This window comes from Aptenodytes forsteri, unplaced genomic scaffold (genome assembly GCF_000699145.1).
Source record: "Aptenodytes forsteri isolate BGI_AS27 unplaced genomic scaffold, ASM69914v1 Scaffold107, whole genome shotgun sequence".
In the NCBI taxonomy this organism is placed as follows: Eukaryota; Metazoa; Chordata; class Aves; order Sphenisciformes; family Spheniscidae; genus Aptenodytes; species Aptenodytes forsteri.
In genome coordinates, this window is record NW_008794118.1 from 1,165,741 (window position 1) to 1,184,551 (window position 18,811).

At 40.3% G+C, this 18,811-nt stretch overlaps 1 protein-coding gene across 1 annotated transcript in view; it reads left to right on the forward strand.

Annotated features, from left to right (window-relative positions):
* CHRDL1 (chordin like 1) overlaps positions 1-18,811 on the forward strand; it is a 40,753-nt gene that overhangs the window by 11,805 nt on the left and 10,137 nt on the right. The window contains 2 exon segments of the mRNA XM_009276564.1: positions 14,116-14,258; positions 15,264-15,357. Coding sequence (XP_009274839.1) covers positions 14,116-14,258; positions 15,264-15,357 — 237 coding nt within the window.

The following is an 18,811-nucleotide window of genomic DNA, read 5'->3' on the forward strand; positions in this document are numbered from 1 at the left end:
CTCCTGCTGGCCACACTATTTCTGATACAGGCCAGGATGCCATTGGCCTTCTTGGCCGCCTGGGCACACTGCTGGCTCATGTTCAGCTGGCTGTCAAACAACACCCCCCAGGTCCTTTTCCGCCAGGCAGCTTTCCAGCCACTCTTCCCCAAGCCTGTAGCGCTGCATGGGGTTGTTGTGACCCAAGTGCAGGACCCGGCACTTGGCCTTGTTGAATCTCATACAATTGGCCTCGGCCCATCGATCCAGCCTCTCCCGGTCCCTCTGTAGAGCCTTCCTACCGTCAAGCAGATCAACACTTCCACCCAACTTGGTGTCATCTGCAAACTTCCTACTGAGCTCACGCACCAGAGCTTCCAGGCTCTCAGTTCTAGTCTTACCTTTACATTCAGAAAAACCCAATCTATTTCACAAATATTCATGCAATGGAGGAAGGCATATTGTGCCCAACTCTTCCATTCTCTATGCAATTCTTGTTGCTACCACCTACCTTATCATATTGCTAAGTGAGAAACTCATGGCCCAGAGCTCACTGAAGTTACAAGAAGTTTTAATTGCTTTAAACAGATGGGTGTGAGGCCTGAGTAGGAAAGAGTAAAAAACATACAAATATGGTGATATTAAGAGATGTTCAGGTGGTCTCTTACTGAGCAGACATTGTTTTCCATGCTGTTAGTATAAGAACAGTTGTTACCACCCATATAAAATGTATCTCTGTTGACTGATGCTACACCTCTGAAATTAAAGTCAGAAACACTTCATATCCTGAATTCCAGACTGAAAACAGACTATTATAGCAATACTCAAGATCAAGAATTTTTATGAGTAACCTGGCAAAGGGCATATCATCCTTCTAAAAGTTGTGCCTGAACCAATACGCGTGGTTCAAACACATAAATATTTAATGAGAATTTGGAGATGGATCCAGACTTCACACATGACTTGCAAAACTTTAGAACTCTCTACTGTCCAAAAGATAAGATCTCTGCCCTACCATGAAAGATCTTCAAGGTTCTCAACCCTGACAAGTTGCAAACACAGAAACCCTTTTCCTTTCTGTATGTTAATCTGTCTCTCTATTGCCTAAGTCCCTAGGCAGCAGAATTTCTTCATGAACTGTGCTGCCAAAACACCCACTTTCTATCTTAACCCATAAAAAGATTTGAGACCATTGGTCATAAGGCAGTATAAACAATCTCTGAGCCTGTGATTTCCTTTCACTTATATAATGGTGAAAAGATTAAGGAAGAAGGCCACAGGGAGATTCTTACGAGAAGAATGATATGCAGATAGCATTTCTTTCTTTCATGATTCTTACTGAAATTTGAATTTAACAGTAGCAAATATTATAGCTACTGAAAGTTGGTACATGCTGTATTTTGAGACAATAATTAAAAAAAGGCATCTCACAAAGGTGCCTCCTAAAGGCCTAGATGAAAACAACAGAGCAATAACAGCTGTCATTTTATGAAAGACTTGATAAATTATGGAGAAGTCTTATAAAATCCATCACTTGTGGAAAACAACAACAGCCTGTAAGTGATTTTGATACTGAATTCTTAGTCCACTACACACAGCTGATGGGAGCACTGTGCTTGACACGTGAAGGGCACTCCAGCTAGCAAGGATTAAGGAATGGTGGAGGACAATCTCTGTGTAAGTCATCAATTGAGAATGGTTAAATCTTGGCAGAAACGTTCCGATGAAAAAAAATCCAAGGCAGCACAAGCATCAGTAAAGTTAGGTATTGAAAGTACAACATTATAATAACTGGGGTTCCCTTCACGCAACTCTTGTAGCCATCAACAATTAGCATTGGAGGAGTTCAAACATCTGACCTACATGTCACCTACAAAGTCTAATCTATCAGTGACAGCATAGTGTACCATATGTACAACTGAAAGTCCCAGGAAGTGTCTCCATACGAAACACAGTGCTAAAAAAATGAGGAAAAAGAAAACTCAGTATGCAGAAAGAGATTTCTGAACAATTACTTTTGGAATACAAGAGTGGGGAAACTTCAGGAATAATCAACATTAATGAATGAACTGCAACTCTTCAAAGTACTACTCATATTATTCTTTGCTCATACAACATTATCCACACATCTGGAAGCAGCTGAATTGTCTGAGAGAGAATATAAAAAGCTAGACTCCTGAAAATCTTGCCCATTGGAAACCATTATCTATGCTTGTCTGAACTGTTCATCCAAAGAATAAATTCTATGTATTCTGCAACTGATGCATGGTATATAACAAGTTCATAACCACCTTAGTAATGCGTCCTACAAGGATTGTCTTCCTGACACCAAGGAATAGACAGTTGGCACTTAAATAACAGTCCATTGACAGAAATACGAGTTTGGAGCGATAGGCACATCTCGGATTTTAGAAAAACTGGCCACATTCTCAGTATCCTGCCCACTTTGTCACATGTCTGACGTGAGCCTCAGTTCATGGAAGAAATTCTGCATACTCAGCTCCCTTTCAGTGTTCACCTCTGTCTTCCCTTGTTACTTTACCTCTGCACCTGAACCTCTTGAGACCTTTAATCCATGCTGTTGCACTGCCTGCAGGCCCAGTAGCTATGCCTTCACTGCCCACCTCTGCACTTTTCAGATAATGAAAAAGAAATTAAAAATAACCTGTGACCCAAGCTCTTGGCAGTCACGGAACAGGAGACTGTGGAATAGGTATGCCAACATACACAGCAGCTGATAGTAATAACTGGAGAACTACTTACTATTATCTATTGATAAGAGCAAATTTCAAATTTTTCCAGTCCGCATTTGGTTCCTGTGGAGGTACCATAGAATTACAGAGCCGTGCTTGTTTATGGTTATTCCATATACACAAACAAGGTAGATATTCATATCTGGAATCTGAAAGACTCACAGAATGTTACACAGCACCAGAGATTAGTGAGATGCTCTGTTTTTTGTACAGTCCCAACAATGGGTAGCTGTCAGATAGTTCAAATAAATTGTTTATTTGGAAGTAAATGTGATTTGGAAATAAAATGATATAGGCATTCTTGGGAGATGTCTCATTTTTTCCTATTGATGTGTGCTCAGATAATTCAGTTTGTTTTGTGATTTGCCTTTGTTACTAGCTCCATAAGGAATGTTTGCTATCACAGGCAGATTGAGGTTATCACTTGTTTCCATTCTACTTTTTTGACCATAAAAATTCAAACAATCTATCTGTAAATCAGCATCCAAAATGCACTGAAAAAATATGTATCTTCCCACATGGATGACAGAATTAGAACTTCCATTCTTTGGACTGACATGACATGATAGGATAGGATAGGATAGGATACTCAGAATTTTTCCAAGATAACTTCCAAGAGCTTCAAAGATGCTTCAGAGAGGATTGAAAATGCACCAAAGCTTCATTCAATTTGTTTCCTTGGCTGGGAGAGTGATTGGTAGATTCATATAATAGTTCAACCTTAGAGCAGGAATTAAAATGGAGCAACCCAGAAAGTGTTTTATGACTCCTTCAGAGTTTTGCTGGGCAATTTTTTATGCCACTATAAAAGAAAACACAGGAAATTAAGCTGCAGAAAATATATTAAAATAATGTGAAGAGCTTGACTTTAGCCCTAGAAAGCTAAAAAACAACCAATAGCCTTTTGAATGTTTAAACTGAAACTACATCTTTGCCTTGAATCTGTATGAAAGTTCATACTGTCTAGATAAGGTGCTACTAGTTTCTTCAAGCAATGAGTTTCATACACTTTCTACCATCTGACCATATTAAAGACTAGCTGTTGCGATTAACTCTGAATTACCTTGGAGTTTTTAGAGCTTAACCTGGTCCTTGAAGTTATTTTAATGTAAAGCATTTTGTGGCTTAATATCTTTGACACCTGCACCTCTGAGAGGCACATATGGATTTTGTTTAGAGCTTGTGTTTGCAGTTTTTGGATAGTGCACAACTTTTCAATCCAAATTTATTGTCAGCCTCAGTCACTGCTTTAAAAACAACATCGTTGTACTATTTTTGTTGTTTTTTAAAGGGACCTTCACACATCATCTATGTTCCTTTAAATCATAGATTTATAATTAGTTGGATTGTGATGCATGAGGCAAAAGGCTAAATGCAGATGGACTGAGGGTTGATCCACAGTCTACTGTAGTCAATCAACAGATTTCTATTAGCTTTGATAGTTTTTGGACTCAGCCTTCTATGAAAACAGATGCAGTTATTGACTGTGATATAGTCCCCTCTCTAGAAATGCTAAGGAGTATGGTAGAAATATGAGACAGAAGATGAAAGAGGAAACTGCCTTTACGCTGTACCACACAGAGTAGGTGTTTGGGCCAGGTTCCAAATCTATTTAGTTCAATGGACTTCAGATCAGACCTTGAGGTGACACATTCATGTAGAGTGGAAACAAAAGTAGAGGGAAGAAATTAAGCAAAGGAATTTTTAATAGGAAAGAAATCCATTTGCTCTCTTATACTGTGCTATAATCCCCCAAAGACCTCCAGACACAAAGGTTATTTAAAATACTAGTAGGTGACCCCTAGAAGATAACCTTGCACTGAAACAGTGTAATAGGTTTTCTCTATCTGAGATTCCTGTATTCTCATGAGATGATGAATCAGGATTTAGTTCTGAGGATGAAGTAGCTCTAGAATATTTGTGTTTTACCCTTCTTGATGTGATAGTGGTAAAAACATTTACCCTTTCAGCAGCTGGTGGTTTTGACCTTGCAACAGCCAGTTTGCAATAGCAGTTTGTCCCACCACGTGCTGACGGCACTCAGGGCTCACTTTAGTTGTCCAGCCCTGAAGCTGCACTAGGAGCAGGTCAGGAATATGTAGTAACCGAGTCGATGGCGCTGGCAGGTTTCCTGCCTTTCTGAGGCAAATGTTTGCAAGAGGCCTCCACAGATACTGAGGAAAATTTGGTAAATTTCTGGAAAAAAAAGCGCATGCGTTACCCCAGATCACCATGGCACCTGTGTTCCATCATGCCCCTTGCTGCCTATAATACAGAGATTCCCTGTCTTCTCTGTTTTCCTTATCCCCTCTGCATTTGGCCCCTCTCACCAAGTAGCCCCAGCATAGCACACTCATGCTGAGGTGGCCAAAATATGATCACAGAACGTCTCCTGCACTGAAGGCCTTTTTGGGGAAGTGAACCACAGTGGCAGAATGAGGAAATCCAGATTCCCAGCTATATGCTTCTTTGCACTGGTCCTTCTGGTACAAATGCATGAGAAGATAAGCATTAATTGGATCTCTGGGTACAAAGCAAACCTACTGCTGTCACCATACCTTCGTTTCACTGGAACTGCAGGGAAATAGGCAAGTGCTCTGTGTTATATAAAAGCACTGCTATTTGTGCATGAAATGCACTGCATAAACACGGAAGAATATTATTTATGTGATCTTTTTCCCGTATAAACATGAGGATCTTTTTTTAAAGAATATTTAAAAAATATAGTTTGGTTTGAACACATAGCATCATGGTTAGTTCAATCAACAGAGTTGTTCCAGATTTATTCAACATAACTATGATCAAAATCTCGCTGACTGTCACTCTTCTTGCAAACTGCATAATCTCTTTCTGCAGGATGCTTCCCTCACCTCTTTAAGTCTTAGGCTGCTCTGTTTTGAATTTGTAAGGATCAGATTATCAACACATATTTATTCTTCCATTCCAAATATGTGTCTCATACTGAATAGCTGTTTCTTATATATAATAACCATATTCCATTGGCTTATGTGTAGTAGAGGGAGAAGCCTAGCACAGAGGATTTCTGCCTGGAGGCGGGCTTCTTTATCTTTTACTTGGAATGTTACTAGCACTTAGTTTTTTCCAGGACTAGGAAGAGCTTTGGCTGAACCCCTTGGAACACAGACACCAAGGCAGCAGGGGTCAAAGGACCCATTACCTTTTTCAGAGCTCTGATTGCTTAGGTGAAAGGAGGCTAGTTCAGATATTGTTCATCAGAGCAGCTCCACGACTGCTCACATCTATACATGCTTATCTAGCTGTCAAAATGGGTGTTCCAGCAACAGGAAGAGGCACATATCATTTTAAAGCTGGAGAGAGGAGTTTAGCCCAGGTCCCCTCGTGAAGTGAATTTCAAAGTGATTAGATTTACTTGCTTTGTGTTTCTCTCCTGTACATCAGGGTGACAGAGGATTCAAACATGTTCCAACTGGCTCTGCAGTCAAAAGTAACTATAAGAGTACGTTGCAGTCACTCACTCTGGGCCTGCTTCATAAGATGCCAGATTGAAGTCTGTATCTTGCAGTCAGTAGGAGCTGCAAAGGAGCTTTAGATTCTCAAGTATTGTACACATGTCCTTGGTGACAGAGAAAGATAAGTAATGTCACTTAGTAGGCAGCAAACATGCACAACTACAAAGGAGAGTCCAAACCCACTGCCATCCAATGTAATACTAATATATCACTTGCTGTTGCTTTCCCCACATACCAATGACACAGGGCTTTACTAGCACACACCATCGAGAATGAAGCACACCACTTCATTTGCCAGGACCCTCCTTTTAGTTTAGTTTCTCCTGCATGAGGTGCAAAAGCATTACCTGCTGAAGGGAAATGTTTTGAACCAAAGCACAGCTCATGTGCTTTGAATTAATTTTCAATACTGCTGCCCCAAAATTGAAATTAAAATGTTACACCTTGTTTACTTAAGAGTCCTAGTCTCCAGAGTTACTCACTGAGGAGTACTTCCTTCCAGAAGTCATTCCCTGGCTTCACTGGGATCCATTTGAAAGAAATGGACTAATCTATACTGTGGTGTAAAAGATGCTGTTCACCACGTGCAAGGTGGGACCTTGGGGTATATTGTTACCCTTAAAGTTTTAAAGGTTCTGCACCAGGAATTAAAAAAAAAGAAAGATCCACGTGTAAGCCCATTGTCATGGGTGTTTGGCAAAAAAAGACAAGAACTGTTTTTGCTGCTGCCAGTTCCAGCTCCGCTTTCAGATAAAAGCTGAAAGTTGGAGTGGAGGCACAGTTCCTACTCCGCACGTGCCTGGCTCAGGACAGAGCTATTGCTATGAATGGTAGCACTGAGGCTAGCTAATTTGGGGAAGTCTTGTCCCATACACAAACACAAAGTGAATTCCATTCTAAGACAGATGCACAACTCCTATGGGTGACAGCCTGTTTCATGTTAAAAACACATTTCAGTGGTGGAGAAAAACACAGCATTTTTTACATTGTGGTTGGCCTTTGGCAACTGCAACCTGCATTCTGGGAGCAGCTGAAGAAAGCTAGAGAGGTAACAAGGTGCATAACATAAATAAAGCTTCCAGCATCTTATCTGCGACTCCTTCCTCCCTGCATTTCATGCTTCCAGCTCCTCGCATGAATTGCAGTCAGTGCAAGTTACCATTTTATTCTACATTGCTGCCTGGATTTCTTTCAACCCACTTTGTAAATTGCAACTCCACCTGCAGGTTTTTATCCAGAAATGTAATTTTCTGCACGAGTAAGTTATCCCATTACTGTTATTCCAGAGTACTTCAGTTAGTATTTTGGGGCCTCCTAGAATTAATCCTTCACAGCAGAACCTGAAGCCCACTGTGTTAGCCTTTAACATTGCTATGAAAAACACCAGTAAAAAGACTCAATAAGCAAGAATCATCCCTGTATCTCTCTACTGACTTATGTGTACGTTACCCTAGAGAATGATTTTGCTTGTAGGGAAAAGACCTGGACTCCATGAAGGAGGAGAATTAACAGTATTTTTCTAACAAGGAGACCTAGGGGTATGTGCAACTCCTACCCAAGCAAACAGTTTTCCAAAAACAGATGTCAGGTCATCAAAGTGCTGCCCACTTGTGTTGGACAGTGTGTGTACCTAAGCTGGTTCAGGTTTCATAAAATTTTCAATAAGCAAAACAGGGAGAAGTACTCTCATACTCTAGTCATGTTCCCCTTTGGCATTAGAAATGCTCGTGATCTCCACATTTCCCAGAATTGTGTTTTATTTTGAGCTGCATAATTGCTCTTTATGTGTTGCTTCTGAATAGTTAACCTGCAATTCTTATGCCAATTTTAAATGTCAATGCAAGTAACACGGCCTCACATGATGTTATGTGACAATTTGGGGTGACCTGATTTCTGTACAGAAGCAGCATGTGAGATGACCAGTTAGCTGGCATCCAAAGACAGTTTCCTGTACCAGAATACAGCCTAGAGAGCTTTGAAGTACCTGTTGCAACTAAACTGACTCTCCCAGTTGTGTTCAGTAAGTAGCAAAACTCACCGGGAATACAAGTGAATACGCAGGAGAGATGCCAATGCAAACAGTTGTCCCAGAGTTGTAGCAGAATTCAATTGCTTGTCTAGCGAATAGGGTTCTAAAGCAAATCCTCAGTCTCTTGGTCTGTACATGCTTATGCTCTGTGCTGATTCAGAAAACATGTTTCATAAAGTCCTCTCTGGATTCAAATTCGTAATCTATCATCTGTCTACTTACAAAAGACCAGAGAGACTATCTGCAGAACAGTTCCCAGTATGGTAAGTTTCTTAAGGCATTAGACCTCATGATTAATTTCATATTGTTTAGCACTTGATTGTTTTTATAAGGGTGGTTAATAAAACAGACAAACTGCAAAAACCAAGCCAGGCTGAGCACCTAGCATTTCTGCTTGATGTTAAAAGCCCATCTTTTTCAGTAAATGACACTAGGTGATTCTGAATGTTGCAGTTTAAAAATAGTTTCTAAGTCAGCAAGCCAAGAGTCTGTAGGATTTTTAAAAAATTATCTTTACCAGATGTTCTGATACTAAAATAAGCAATGGTGAGAGTGGTAAGTACTAACAAGAATGGCCAGAATATTGTACAATAAAGTATCTCATAGAGATGCAATAAAAACCCACAGACCCTTACTGAGGTGCTGTGCAGGGTCCTAACAGACCCTGCTGAGAGGTATGCAGCAGCATGAACTTTGCCTAAACACCTTCTTTGTCTAATCTGTACAATCTCCATTTCGGGAGTACACTCGGTTACCACTTTAACCTGTTACTGGTTGCAGATCAGTAAAACTCGGCACAATGACTTTCAGAAAGCCAAGATGCTTGGTCTCATTGTCCACAATGGTGACGACCGCCCGAAAGCAACTGATTTTCTTGTCTTGAAGGTCAGATGTCACATCATAAATACTTCACTGATTATCATGCCATGACTGTACTGATAATGAGGTGGTTTTGCCAGTTTGTTAGTTCGTGTCCTAAAATTGGTTGTTAGCAATTGCACCTGTACCTCCTGACTTTATCCAGAAGGAACCAAGTTGAAAACTTGATTGACTGTAGTAAGGCCTGGACCCTAAAGCCCTTCCTCAAGTAAGTCACCCTACGGTAACATTTCCCAAAAGGCTAGTTTGCTCATAGCCAGTTACTGCTTTTCACTCTCTGCACATAAATACTTTTACAGAAGCTACTGCTGTTTCAAACACCAGGAACTGCCTGTGGAATTTGTCTAAGCTATTCAAGGGATTAGTTGCAGATAACTGATGCTCTTCTGCTCCATATCCAAGTAAGGGTAAAACATCTCAGGACCAAGCTTTTGTAACAATCCAGGAACGAACAGTTGTGAACAGAAAAAGCTAAAAGATGGCATTTCCAAAACCGACTGTGGTCCGTGTAACACAGCATCTGTTTCTCCCAGGAGACTGGAAAGCTCCAGAAGCCAGGAAGCCCTGGACTGTGTACATAGTATGGCTGCCCTCAAACCTTGGCCCTTGGAAACCTCAAGTCATGGGCAGACCATCAGGAACCCAGGCATGTTTCCATGAAAAATCTGTGATTGGAGTAGATTCCACTGAACCAGAAAATTTCCATAAAACATATCAAATTGATATCTAACTCCGTTTTGTCAGGCTATCAGGAAAGCATTAGTGCTGCACTTCACACTAAGTTAGCATCCCTTCATGGAAACTTTTTGCCATACTGTTTCTTCACACACCCTGCCAAATGGACTATAGTTCATGGAATACGTGATCTATACCTACATGCAGTTCTAGTTCATAGTGAACTTTTATATCAGGCTGTACTACAGATCTGAATTGATACAAAGCTTGTTTGTATGGCTCAACAGTTCCTCCTAGTACAAGCATCCATCTCAAACATAATCTTAAAAAGCAGCCGTCAAGCAAGCACCTAGGCTAAATCCTGAAGGAAATCTTTCTATTGGCTTCATTGAGGCTAGGATTTAGCTTGTGTGTATGGTACGCCAGTGAAAAATAGCCTAGGTAGACAACAGAAGCTGGACAGAATCCCATGTTTGGAAGAGAGAGGAATGCTTGGATATAAGAATTCAAGCATAGCCACCATAGTCTCCAATTGCTTTAAAAAAAAAATTGTTCTGAAGCTAATCCATTTTTGATACAGTTGTATTCTGTTGCCTGTTTGTAAAACCTGAAAGATTTCTTCAGCCAGGTTCAACCTTTAAAGCTACTTAAGGATAAGTTCAAATCCATATCGAGTCACGTGAAGCCTCGGTTGCATGTCTTAGCCCCCTGCCATTACCTAATGCTAATGTTGGTGATAAATCAGTGCTATCCATATTGCTAACTCATGGTCTTATCTTGAACGCACTAAAATTGCAGGCAAATGTAAGCATGGCTGTCAACTTCTATACTGAACTCTGAGCCCTTAGAGAATAAATGCCAACCACAGAAACAAAGATACTTCCTTTTTGATTGATGCTATAACATCTTTACCCTATATGTTTTATATTGCTTCCACTGACATGCTATGAATGCCAGAAAGAAAAGCTCAGATTGAACCCAGTTAATTAAAAGGATTCACACAGATGGTTTGCCTGGTACTTTACAGAGGCAGCTAATTAAAGCAATGTTAGTCAGCACCATTAAAATGCCAGATAAAGCTTTGGGAACAATCCTGATTAGGAAGCAAGGTTTACAAATAGAGCTTTGAGCAATGCAGTATATTTGCAGTTAATTAATCTAATTCTAACATATCTTAACTAAGGCACAGAATAATGCATGCTGATATCAATATTAATGCCAAGATTTTTCAAAGTTCAAACCTGGCACTTATTAAAACAATCCACAATGACTCTAATTTCACATTCTACAAGAGAATATGATATCATGAGGGAGTCTGAACTCCTCTAATTAGCCATAATTTAAAGAGCACTAGAAAAGAAACCAAGGCAAGTCCTAGTTGTAGAAAGTCAGCCACACATTAGCAAAGACAGAGAGAAACTGCACCAGAGCGAAGTTATATTTAGACATGCAATATAAACAAAGCTTCCTTGCAGTTTTAGACAGATGCTGTGTTTGGAGAGGATCAGTCGCACTCTCCAATATGCTGTCTCCAATATATGGCTGTATATATATTTTTTTGCAGTAACAGTAATGTGGTCTTGATCTGAAAACTTCTAAACCTTATTTTATGCAACCAAATAGGCCCATTCAGTTAATGTGCTAAAAGATAATCATATGCACAGGTATGTGCAGCATAGGACCTAAACCACGGTCTTATTCCCTGTAATTGAAACTGACTTTTCTTATCATTACTTCATCAAATAAGACTTCAAAATAGCAATAGAATTTCATCCCATATTCCAAAGACAGGCAGATGTACATGTGTTTTGGGCTGCATGTTATGATTTAGCTGTTATAGGCCTAGCTTCTATGATCAACTTAAAAGAAATATAGATGAAAACAACTACCTACTGCAACTCTCCACTGTTGTTTTCCAAGCAATAAAAGTTTCACCATCCTCTTTCCCTTATTTAGAAGCCACAGTTTAAAGGCATTTGGTGATTTCATAGTGATCTGAGCAATGTGGCACATACCAAGGTAAATCTGCAGTAAAATTTACTCTCTTCATCCAATACTCTGAAGAGTCATGATGAGTCATTCAAGTATTGGTCTTTGCAAACGTCAGACCACAAGCCAGACACTGCTTTCAGACAGGCATCCCACATGGGCACAGCAATGTCCTGCAGAGTCTGCATGAACAGGGCCTCATATCCAGACAAGAACCATCTGTATTCTCCTTTCATTTCTCCTTTCATTTTCATTTCTTTCCAGTTCTGCTGCTCTTCCAGTTGCCCAAGGGGCAAGGGGATAACTAAGGGTTTGGCAATCTCTCCTTCTGCTTTCCATGAGATGACTCTCGGAAAGCCCAAGAAACTATGGCAACCTAAGCTTCAGGAGGTAGCACAGTCCTGAGAAGTGCCTCTTTATTCATGTTTTCCAATATTTGTGCCTAATGGGACAGTAGCTGAATTTGTCACTTGAATTTTTTGCTGATGACTTTCAAAGGATGTGTCTTAATTAGAGCACACATCTTGCCATTCCAGAATGTGTATTACTAGCAAACCATACAGAAAGTGCCGAAAGCTCTGCATTTCTATGCCAAGCACAGGTGTTGTCAAAGCTCTGTACTATTTATAAGATTTTGGAAAAGTATCATTAGACGCCCTTGATTGCACTGAAATAATGATGTATTTGGTGCTTCAAAGGAGGAGGTGCAAACACCATGTCTGTCTCTTGAAGAGAAATGAAATGTCAGGCAAGGAACCCTAAACAGCTAACTTCTGCCATTCTCCTGCAGAATGTTCTTTGCTGACCCGCTAGACTCTCAAATACTGTAGTACATGTATGTTCCACAGCCAGATTTGACATTTACCATTCAAAATATTATTATTTGATGGACCAATGTAACTAAATATATGCTTTTATGGAAAACTCTAAATGTTTAATGCCAGTGCATGCCAGCAGAAAACTGCTCTTTCACTTGAGCTCCCAGCTGAAAAATGTGCATTCTGTGGTGGCACAGTTTCACAGAAAAGTCTCCCCAGGTTTATCTGATAGATAATGAAAGGGGCTACAGCAAAACCTGAATTTTCAGGTCAGGTTTCTTTTACATGAAAGCCCAAACCCACTGAATGAAATTTCAGCTGCATTCCTAGAAATTTGCAGTGATTCGGGCTCCAGAGAACAAACACTCCACTGTTACTTCCATAGAGCTCTTGTTCGAAATGCCTCTTCCCATGCTGAGATGCTAAATTCATGTGAATGTAAATGTACAATGCCAGATTCACTGCCCAATAGGTATCAAGTGACTTACATTTCATAGGTAAAGTATAATCCCTTTGCACAGTTTGTCAACTGCTAATAGTTAAACAATCTAGGGGATGTTTTAACATAAGGTATGGATAGCTTTATGTCTTAGAAGAAAATTTAACCCATGTGGTGCAGAACTCAATATGATCTTGAGTTGAAACAGGAGGTTTCAGGGTTGAATTGACACTGCCGTCATATGCACTCTGTCATATGCACTGAGTTCTGCGAACAAAATGCACTCATTTGCACATCTGACATTAAAATGCATGTAAGAGAAAAATCAGCTTTTAGGTGGCTTTTGAAGTCTGCCTTTGACAAGTTTTGCCCATTTTGAAAACAACAGCAGCAATGAATTGTGAAGGCCACTAGGAATAAACACTTACATAGTACATAGTTTTCTCTTGACACAGTTCCATCATCAGTATCACTGCTCCTCTACCAGAAGGTTTGTGCCTGTGGATGGCATGGAAGCAGCATCGTGCACGCCCTATGGCACAAGCTGCTAACCTGCAACTCAGTCTTCTATGGGCTACAACACTATAAATCATTAACAAAATTATACCAGTACTAAGAAGGGGGAAACCATGCTAGAACAGTGCTATTGATAGTGGGATTCTGTGTGTATACAGGACCTAATGCCTTCTACATTAAAGCATGAAAAAGCCACGTAAATATAACAAGTGGGCACATAACTGCACCTAATCCCAATACCAAATACTACAGCAGGCAGAGCAAGAGAAAATACAGCAGCATGAGACATGGCCATCAGTGCTGGCATTGCAGTTGATCATCAACATCCTAAGATTACCTGGGACAGTCAACTCAAAGTATGAATTATTAAAGTTCAGCAAAACAGCAGCATGAGAATATCACTTATACTTTGTAGCATGACAAAACTTGTCCTTTTATAATAAAGAGAAATGAGGGAGAAGGGAAGCTTTTCCTCCCCTGTATTTGTGATATTGCAAGTTGTCAAGAACATTTGCATGAAGTGTTCCTTTCCCATTGCTTCCAGAAGACTCCCTTTTCTCAGTAAGCAGCAAAGTCACCGGGAAATCCTGTGAATACAATGGCACCACCTACCATCATGGTGAAATGTTTGTGGCAGAGGGGCTTTTCCAAAACAGGCAAGCAAACCAGTGTGCCCAGTGCAGCTGCTCAGTAAGTAACATGATTTGACAGAGCCCTGCTCTGTCTATGCTTCATTTCTCCTTTCTAGAAGACATGACACTGAAATATAAGCAATGCATAGCAAAAGCTGGGAGTTGTGAATTAATGCTGAAACTCATGAGATTGCTCAGAGCCAGTCTGCAGCACCTGGTAAATGCCAGGCTACCTCTTACACACAGTGGACAAAGCTTACCCTGTGAAGCATCTGCTGCAAGTGAGCTTACAGTGCAGAGGCAGCAGGTAAAATATTGCTACTTGGCATATGTAGAATATTTCACTTCAACCTGACTGGAAAATATAGCACTAAGCCACTGACTGAAACTGAATTCATTTGGACTGAGCTGATAAGTAAAGAGCCCCCACAGGCTGGGAGTGGACAGCTCTGTAAACTGGCACTGGGCCACAGAGATGTTACCAATTCAAATCCAGTATACTTGAGCAGTCACCCAGTGACTCTTCAGAGCCAGTGTCTGAACTGAAACATCCCTCTCAATCCAGCCAGCTCTTCAGTATCAAGTATTGGCAACTCTGGACCTCCTCTGATCAAATCATCATCATATTCTACATTAACTACAAATTTAACAGGCCAAGTACTGAACAGACTTTATGACTTTTAATTACTGCTAAGCTCTTCCTCCAGTTCAATGGTAAGACACAACAGTGGGAGAAGAGCGAGCGGCGGAAATTTACACTGCGTGATTTTAGTACCAATGTCAGGTACATTTTCAGCCTACAATAATTGCAACTCTTCTCCCCACACACTTTTACCTCTTCCCTTTTCCCTGTTTTTTTAAAGAAAGGGACCTTCCTCTGTGCGACAACAAATTTTAAAAAAGCTATTCAGACTTTTCATTGGTCTAATATTCTGCTTTTGCATACTAGAGTGGCATTTATGTAAACACACATACTAGATTTAAGTGTGTCCATAAAAAATGCATATACAGTACCAGACGAATCGATGACTCCTTCTAAATTCTCCTTGTGTTTTACTGGCAGGAAGGAAATGTGTACTGTGGGTTGAAGACCTGTCCCAAATTAACTTGCTCTTTCCCAGTTTCTGTTCCGGAGTCCTGCTGTCCAGTTTGCAGAGGTAAGTTCGAGTACAACCACAGAAGGACAGGCTCTGAATTTACTCCTTTCCCTGTCAGAGCCCTGTCTGCGCACCAGCACTGTCACTCAGGACACTATCTGCAAGTTTCCTGTGTACTTACAATCCAGTGCATGTTGGGAAGTTAAACCTCGAATTCCATCAGGCTAACATTGCTACCTTTGTTTTCCTAAATTGAAAGAAGGAGAGAATGCACTGATGATAAAGTTGCATCCCCATAACGAGGTAAATCAAGGCTTCACATGATGTATTGAAATAGCTGCCATTGCTCTGGGTAGAAAAGCTTTGCAATAAAAGACAAGCTTCTATGTGACAGGTTACCAGACCTGCTTAAGTTATGCAAGGCACAAGAATTTCAATTCGGAGGGTACGGCAAATTACTCCAATTTAAATTAGGTGTCAATCTATACTTAGGTGACTTCAGTATTTTACTAGCAATTGCATTTTAGATCTTGTACACATAGGGAACTTGATTCTAGAGGCTTTCGCAGCCTTTCTGAATGTCTAAACCTAAATGTCTGCCTAAAAGCCTGTCTAAATGTCTGAGAATTTCTGAATGTATTTTATCTCACTGTTAGTATTGTGGCATTTGAATCACCACTTCTAGGGTATCTAACCACCTATGGCCAGTTCTCAAAGATGCAGATAAGCACCTAAAGGTACCTATGGTTTTCAGAAGTGCCACTGTTGATATCAGTGATGCCAGGCTGCTTTGAAAAACTCTCCTGCTTGCACCTTTGTGCACCTATATCCTTTTGAGATTCTGCTTGTTTGAACTCAGTACTATTGCATGGTAAAAATAAGGAGTGTTATATTATCAGTTGTATAATTTTACCTATGGTGCTAGAGTTGTGACACACAAACTAGCATAGTCCCACAGTCCCTGTCTACTGAGTACACACACTGGACCCAAAAGCTCTGAGCAGTGAAGGGGCTAAGCTAAGGAGTTTACTGAGTACACACACTGGACCAAAAGCTCTGAGCAGTGAAGGGGCTAAGCCAAAAAGAGGGTACTTCAGAGTGCATCAGTGCTTAATAATGCAGCATGATGCAGAGATAGCACAGCATGCTTTGAAGGAACAAGTTCCTGGATAGAAGCTGTGTAGTCATGTCAGTGCAGCAAGCTGTCTAAGCTACTTAACCTGCAGAGATGCAGTGGTAATTAACTTAAGTGTGGCACCATGGAGGACCTGAACTAATCTCTCGGCAGGGCAATGCTGTGCACTGCATAAATACATCAGCTCAGTCAGAGCAAGGATGAGGATCTCTATGCATGGAGATTGTTCCTCATTCGCTGCTGCTTTGCCATGTTACTCCACAGTATCTTCACAAATCTTGAAACGTTTTGCCAGGCAAACTGCTTATAAAGCTATCTGATTTCAAGCAGGCAAGGTGATAGTCCTGGCTTCCCAGGGTGAAATTTAGTGATACACTGTTTTAAATGTAATATATTGACAAGTTAATTGAAGTAAAACCTTGCTAATCATCTGATTCCTGGTACCTGTTCCCTGATAGTTATATGATCTGTATTTGAAGCCAACCTCTTCCAGTTAACAAAAATCAAACTGACTTTCAAAGTATGAAGTATCAGACATAGCTATGCTGTAAACTAGCCTTACACTGGAGAAATCAGTCACTTCAGCCAGAGAGAGAGTCACTAATGAGAAATAAGTTCATTAGAATTTCCATATCAGAGGTGAGATTAAATTGGATTATGCAGTAGAGACGACCCAGTGTCTCCATCGATGCAGGGGTTTTTTTAATGTATTCCACTATTACTCTTACTTAAAAATGTTAAAATGATAATTTATCTCATAATTAACTTTGTCCTTTTCAATATGGCATAAGCTGTTTTATCTCCCCTCTGTGATTCTTACGAAATGCAAACCTAAACAATATGTTTGCATCAAGATCTAGCACAGCTCATGGGGAGGAAACTGCGAGTCAGTTTCTGCTCCCTGCATGGCCAAATTTATTAACGTAATATATTAAAATTTGCTGATTTTCCTATTCATTTCTCTACTACTGACTAGAGAAGGCTCCAAGCACTATGGTTCAGATGCTGATTTATGTCAGGATCCAACTTCCCCTTAAGTTAACGGGGAAGTTCTCATAAACTGCATAGAGGATAAAATGCTAATACATAGTATGCACTAAAGTAGTGGATCCATGATGGATCTGATTGAGTTAAACTGGATGAGTTAACTCCAGAACTGGAGGCATACCTGCATCAGCACCATGGCCCTCCCAAGCCAGTATCACACACTACTACTGCTGCAGCAGCTATCCTGCTTCGAGGACCCAAGCCCGTGATCTGTGCCATTAATGTAAGGCTCCTGATGTAGTGGTACTGCTCTGCATTCCAGTGCAGTGCTTGGCACATCTAGAGCTAGGCTTTGAGCCACTGGCAAAGCAGTTTTATCTGTACCTGTATCTGAATTCCAAGGCTGGGATAAATTCCAAGCTCCCCTCCACACTAAATGATTCCTCATTTTCTTGTACAAGTTTTCCAAGAATCGGCTATCAGTTCAAGTTCCATGGCTTGTATAATCAAGGAACACCTCTAAATATGTCTCTGAAAACTTCTTAAAGCCACATTCTCTCTCTAGCCTGAACTGGTTTTTCCTTGCCATAATTTCCACCCTATCTTATGCTTAGTTATGTTTGTATTTATGAAGTTGTCTTTACAAAGAAAACAGCTGGGCACTACTCCTGAATAGAAACTGAGGGTTTCTTATTCTTTCCAACTTTCCTTTCCATGAATCACATGTTTGGCTGTGAGGAACCAAAGCCTGGCTCTGCAAGTCGTTCACACTGATTCTCAAAAGCATTCATTACTTCTGCATCACATGCACAAATCTCAAGTGCTCTAGCAAAACCTTTTCTCTTTTAAAAGGCAAGTCAGAATGTCCTTACTTTGTTATGAGTGTCCTTAGTGCTATGAGCCTTATTCTGTAGTACTTTTATTGGCCTGATTCAAAAAAGCAGTGCCGAACATTTCATACTCTCTACATGCAAATATAGGATCCTACAAGCTTAGATGGGATCCGGTCTTAGTGGGCCAACTTCTCATACATCCTGCCATAACTCACCTGGCTTCCTGGAAGAGGTGCTGTTTTGTGTCTCATGAGTCATGCACTGAGCATGGCCATCACTTCTATTTATGAAACAGTCTATCTTTGATAAACATATGAAAGCACCTCCCTGGTTCATAATCATACCTGGGGGTGAATCGTGACTTAGCAATTTTTATTAATTGAAGCATAAATAAGAGGGAAAAAACAACCATATAGATATGGGGACAGGAAATTTGCAGGACAAAATATGGCTTACTTTTTCTTGATATATATAATACAATGTTATTTATTAATGGCTACGCTTCAGAGCTGACTACAAAAATGTAATTCAGGATTCAATTCTCAGTCAAGTTACATGT